General features: G+C 34.7%; 1 protein-coding gene across 1 annotated transcript; it reads left to right on the top strand.

Annotated features, from left to right (window-relative positions):
- Positions 1–2202: 2202 nt before the first annotated feature.
- LOC100783550 (probable protein disulfide-isomerase A6) lies at positions 2203–5494 on the top strand. Its single transcript, XM_014776988.2, has 11 exons — positions 2203–2286; positions 2706–2753; positions 2914–3011; positions 3143–3198; positions 3582–3699; positions 3855–3884; positions 3990–4079; positions 4505–4661; positions 4783–4907; positions 5068–5167; positions 5340–5494. The coding sequence occupies exons 1-11, from the start codon at positions 2203–2205 to the stop codon at positions 5406–5408; spliced, it is 975 nt and encodes a 324-aa protein (XP_014632474.1). The 3' UTR covers positions 5409–5494.
- The last annotated feature ends 493 nt before the right edge of the window (positions 5495–5987 follow it).

The following is a 5987-nucleotide window of genomic DNA, read 5'->3' as shown; positions in this document are numbered from 1 at the left end:
GTTGTTGCTAAGGAGCGGTCTACACTTGATGCTTCTATTGTGGGGTTATACATTGTGTGTGGTGATAGTACACAGGTGGTGGCTTCGGGAAAAATGTATGGAGTTGGTGGCATTATACACAATGTTGCTTACGCAGATGATGTAGTAAGGGTTTGTGTTGACACAATTTACGATGGTGACGCCAGTGTCCCGTTTCCCACTGCAGAGATTCAGTATGTCAGGGACGCGAGTAGCACATTCATTGCATGGCCCAGACATCTAGTGAAGCCTATAACTGATGTAAGTAATATAATTATCGCCTTGCCTAATGTCATTTAATTTAATACACCATTTGTGATTAACTTTACTACTTATTTTCTTGTACCATATAGGATTCAAATCATAATGCGCGTTTGCCAGTTGGACGTCTTGGTGAGGCTGAGGTTGCAGCGGAACCTGATTCGTTGGGCGAATTGATGAAGACATTGTTTTACATGTACAAGAGTCCAGTGGAAGTGCCGTGGGAGGCGACGCAATTTGGACTTCCTGATGTTGGGGCAAAATTTTTCATCGCACATGCTGATCTAGCGGAAATAATATCAGGTGACAAGTGTTTGAACATATCTATCCTGCAGTTGTGGACCATGTAAGTCATTTTTCGTCAACCTTTATGTTTGATTACGTCATAACCAACATTCTTGAATCTAAAACATTTACAATATTCATGACTTGTGTTGCAAATAGTTTTATGAATAACTGTGGTAGAAGCAAAGTTGATCAATCACTGTATGGTCTGTTGGAGCCTCAATCTATACACAATGCTAAGGACAGATGTGAACAATGCCAAGAATACATTCAAATATGGGTCAAGGAATCACAAAGGCAGTTGTACTTAGGGGCTTACTTGCATCAGTAAGTTGAACTGTTGTTGTAATTAAAGTCGTTTTTTTTCTTGAATAAAAACCTAATTGTAATTGTCAACTTCAGGGCACATTGGCAACTATTTGTTTTGTGTCCAAGGGAAAACACGGTTTTTTGGTTTTGTTCTCTGAGGAAGAAGCCAAATATTAACATCAAAGCCACAATTAACAGGTTCTATTCAAATATACAAATGATGGTCTGTGGAGGTAATTGTTGTTACATATACAGAAATAATGGTTGTCATATATATGGTTGTTTGTATTTTTTTTACTAGTGCAATGAAGACAATAACCAGTTCTTTCCATGGCATGTCTAATCAAGCTGCACCTCGGTGGGTTGAACCAAAGGTTAGAAATTATTGAAGTTCTACCTGTTTCTAATGAAGTGTTTGTACATGTTGAAGTCTTGTATCTTAACTAACAATTTTCACTGTTAAATTTAGAGTCATGTCCAAACTGGAGCGTACGAGTGCAGATATTATGTCATGCATTGGATGTGGTGCATAGTGACTGGTGGATTGAAGGATGACTAGAACAAGGTATACGTAATGCATGGACTTACGATTGTAGGTTTGGTTAATATTTGTTAAGTTACTAATAATGTCATCAATTCTTAATTTTGTAGTGGTTTTTTGATGGATCACCGTTAGACGTGGAGTCCATCACCACACTTCGCCAAAAATGGGCAACATTATTTTTAAGTATTAGGAAAAGTGGATGCTAAAGAGGATTTCCATTATGTAGTAGAACATTTTTAGTGTCATTACATCATTTCGTTTAAAATTTCAAACAATTGTTTCATCTGATTATATGAAAGGCACAATTAAGGTCTCCATTGTTTATGCTTAAATTGTTTTACTTTGTGGTTTTATTTTATTATAAAATGTTCATTTTAATAGGATCAACGCAATTATTAGTTCATAGATTCCCTTATCGGCCATATGAGCTCTCTATTACAAATGTTATTTGTTTGTCTACATGGTAACTTAAGCAACATAGAAAGGTGACTTTTGTTAGGGCTCATGTTTAATTAATTTTAGCACTTGTTTAGCTTGTTTCAAGTGTGATGCACTTGTTCAGTGTACTTGCATGGTGCATGTTAAATAATCGAAAGAAACAGCTAACAACGTAGACTTGGATGGGCTCGTCGTTATTAGTGGTGATGACTTAAACACTAATGTGTGCCTTCTTGCCGAGAATTTCAGGTTTGTAGCTGAATTTTATTTCTGTTGTAATCTGTGTCTTAGGACATTTCCATTCATGAATATGCATAGTCATCCTGCAGGTTTATTTGCCATAGTCAATGGACTTCGTTTGCCCTATTGGCTTTCACTGTGCCACTGAAATCTCTGCTCTTCTTACTCCTCCTTCACCTCTTCAAGTTCAGGTAATCTCTTCATTCATATTATACACCTTTCTTAACCCTTTTCATTATGCTCTTTTCACTCTTGAGGAAGATTATCGCAACCTTTTGTCTGCAAGAGGGTGCAATGGTATCACTGTCAAACAGGATGGCAACTCTGGAAAAGGTTTTTATCTTTTTATTTTCAATTTTAATAATTCTGTCATTTGTTTATGTTCCATAAAGCTGTTAAATTTATATATACTTCATTCAAATTGTTTCAAGAGTTTAATCTTTATACTCTAATTGCCTACTAACTAACTTTGGTATGACTTTCAAGAAAGTTATTCTAAAAGTCCTCTGTAACTCTTATTGTAGATTGAATGAGAATGTAAAAATCCTCTATTACTCTTCTTTTAATATGTATTATAATATGTGTTTTTTCTGCAATTGGAGAACTGCAGGTTTATATGCAGACATGGACTTCAAAGAGTTATGCAAATATGGTGCCTGTATGTTTTTATTGTGCTCAGATTTGTGAATGTACTTTCTTGTGAATGTACTCAGATTTCTTGTGCCTGTATGTTTTTATTGTTTCCATTTTACCTTTCTCAGTGAGGATTCAGTAATTTCATTACCCAAATTGACAGCTTAATTTTTAATGTAATGTAGGTTGACTGTGATGAGCACAAGAGTTTGTGCAGCAAATATGGAGTCTCTGGGTACCCAACAATTCAGTGGTTTCCAAAAGGATCTCTTGAACCCAAAAAGTGAGGAGATTTTTGTCTATTGGAATATAACATTGACACAATTTTATATCTTAATTCATAGTTATTTACCTGTCATTTCTCATTTATCATTCCTTTTGCATTCAATACTTGATTTTGGAAAATTCCCATAGGTATGAAGGGCCACGCACTGCTGATTCACTTGCTGAGTTTGTAAATACGGAAGGAGGTACTGCTTGAGCTTTTGAAACCTTGTGCTTTAATTTCTATGAAAGCGAAGGCATTGTGATATTAACATGTTTGTGTAACTTCTGAGGGAATGTATTATCTTGAATTTGACATATCAGAAATTAGCCATCTTGCACCAGCTTTTGAAAAAAAGGAAAAATATTTTATGTAGGAAAGATGTTACCAAGCCACTAAACTTTTTGGTTTCATTCATATCTTACATGAACATCACTGTCTACACACTTTCCGAGTTTCCCTATATTTTTTAGTTATGGTGATGTTGAGGATAGGCATCAATACAATTTGGTTTTCCCTTTGTCTTCTATTATGCGCTTTTGGCTTGCAATTTTAATGGGATTTCCTGACTATGAGATTTTCTCGCAGGAACAAATGTGAAGATTGCTACAGCTCCTTCCAATGTAGTGGTGCTTACATCTGAAAATTTTAATGAGGTTGTCTTAGATGAAACCAAAGATGTCTTGGTTGAGTTTTATGCACCCTGGTACTGACTAATAATTTTCGTATTGTTTCTATTTTTGTCTTCAATTCATGTTGTGGTTTGGACTAAAATTTGGTAAAACTTAGTTTTACATTACACACTAAATATTGTGAAAACACTCATACTGCTAGATCTAATAAATTTTGTGATTCTGTTAGGTGTGGACATTGCAAAAGTCTTGCTCCTATAAGTATATCTTTGAGGATTTCTTGTTATCACTTTAAGGTCAGGGTTGTTAATTTTTGTAAAACCAATAATGTGAAACCTGACTATGCTCTTTTTTTCCTTCAGACTTACGAGAAAGTTGTCACAGCATTTAAATTGGAGGAAGATGTAGTAATTGCAAACCTGGATGCTGATAAATATAAGGATCTAGCTGAAAAGTGAGTTTTATTTACCTGATATGAAGAAGTTGTGTTTGTTCTGAGTGAATCAAAACTTTACAGGTGAAGGCCAGTAGAAATAAAATTGTTTTTAGAGGCCCTAGACTGATAGATGTCCATGTTGCATAGTGCTTATTCATAGTTGTCTTCTTTTCGAGTCATAATGTGATGAAATATATGAATCATTACCTGTTCAGGGACTATATTTCTGTGTAATTCAGATATGGGATTTTATAGAATATAGCAACAAGACAAAATAATATAGGAACTGAAACAGATGAATGTGTTAATACTGCTAATAAATGATACTACATAACTAATGTCATTACGGTGGTTAAGAAAACAAAAAATCCAGCGAAGAGGATAAAGATGGAATATTACAACATGATAAATAATTGAAGTTTGCTAGAATAATATTTATGCAGGTATGATGTGAGTGGATTTCCTACCTTGAAGTTCTTCCCAAAGGGCAACAAAGCTGGTGAAGAGTACGGAGGTGGAAGAGACTTGGATGACTTTGTGGCTTTTATCAATGAGAAATCTGGAACAAGTCGAGATGTAAAAGGACAACTTACTTCCCAAGTTAGTGAAATGACATCAAAGAGAAGCTAGAGTTTTGTTTTATTTTATTTTTTGGTCGGGGATGAAAGTTAAAATTGTTGCAGTTGGTGTCTTATTCATACATTTGATATTTTCTGTACAGGCTGGTATAGTAGAAAGCTTGGATGTCTTGGTTAAGGAGTTTGTAGCTGCCAGCGATGAAGAGAAGAAATCCATGTTTACCCGAATGGAAGAGGAAGTTGAGAAGCTGAAGGGTTCTGCCTCAAGGTAACTTAAATAAACATCATCCTTCTAGAACATTTGCTTTTAGTTATGTCACTTGAGAATAGTTTAATTTTCATTTTTGTGTTGCATATGTTCTGCAATCTTTGCCCAAAATAAGAAACTAGATGCGGTAATCTACTAATCCTTTTTTTTTTATCATTAGGCACGGGAAGATTTACTTGAAAGCTGCCAAGAATTACTTGGAAAAAGGTTCTGATTATGCTAAGAACGAAATCCAGCGCCTACAGCGCATACTTGACAAGGTAATATTCTCTTTCAGTCGAAGCAAACCTTGAAGTTTTACTCACTCATGAAATAATTATGAATATTCTTTTTTTGTGGTAAATTTCAATTATTTGGTTGTAAAGTGAGATTAAGAATTGAATGCATAATCGTGCTACTCACTTGCCTATGTTGATTGATTGATTGATGCAGTCCATTAGTCCTGCGAAGGCCGACGAGTTAACTCTAAAGAAAAATATCTTGTCGACATATGCTGCTTGACTTTTTGGTGCATCATTAACCATCTCTCATGGAAGCTCGTGATCAATCGCAGCTCCTGATGATTGTTTGACTTTGATATCGAAATTGCTCCTGAAGTGATGTTAGGCCTTCAATATGATGAAAAGATTTATATATGGTCTCTCGGCTGTATCTTGGCAGAGTTATGCTCTGGTGAAGTATGTTCTAATTTTCTTTTTTTATGATATTCATGAAATATATTTTTCTATGGCTTTAACATGAGCATGGAATTTATTTTTTTTCATATAGTTTAATCAGGTTTTCGTTTTGGTAAGCTAATATAATTGAGGAATAAACATAATTTCAAAGAATTTTTTGATATTTACTCATGCTGAATTCTTATGTCTTCTACAGGTGCTATTTAATTTCCAAATGATGCAGTTCTGATGATTCTAGCACGCATGATTGGAATGTTGGTTCTATTGATATGGAGATGTAGCATATTATGAGTGTCGTTGATATGAACATTTTTTTAACTTTTTGTGGACTGCAGAAATTCATCCATAACAGGATTTCTGTTAAATAGATCATCCCCATTTATTGTTATTACTATTATTATTT

Source organism: Glycine max, chromosome 6 (assembly GCF_000004515.6).
Source record: "Glycine max cultivar Williams 82 chromosome 6, Glycine_max_v4.0, whole genome shotgun sequence".
In the NCBI taxonomy this organism is placed as follows: Eukaryota; Viridiplantae; Streptophyta; class Magnoliopsida; order Fabales; family Fabaceae; genus Glycine; species Glycine max.
The sequence above is the reverse complement of the archived record's forward strand: the minus strand, read 5'-3'. Positions and strand labels throughout refer to the sequence as shown.

Coding starts and splice junctions, on each gene's coding strand:
- LOC100783550 (XM_014776988.2), top strand. CDS start 2,203: ATGGACTTCGTTTGCCCTATTGGCTTTCACTGTGCCACTGAAATCTCT. Junction 2,754..2,913: donor GTTATGCAAATATGGTGCCT/GTATGTTTTTAT, acceptor AATGTAATGTAG/GTTGACTGTGATGAGCACAA. Junction 3,700..3,854: donor GTTGAGTTTTATGCACCCTG/GTACTGACTAAT, acceptor TGATTCTGTTAG/GTGTGGACATTGCAAAAGTC.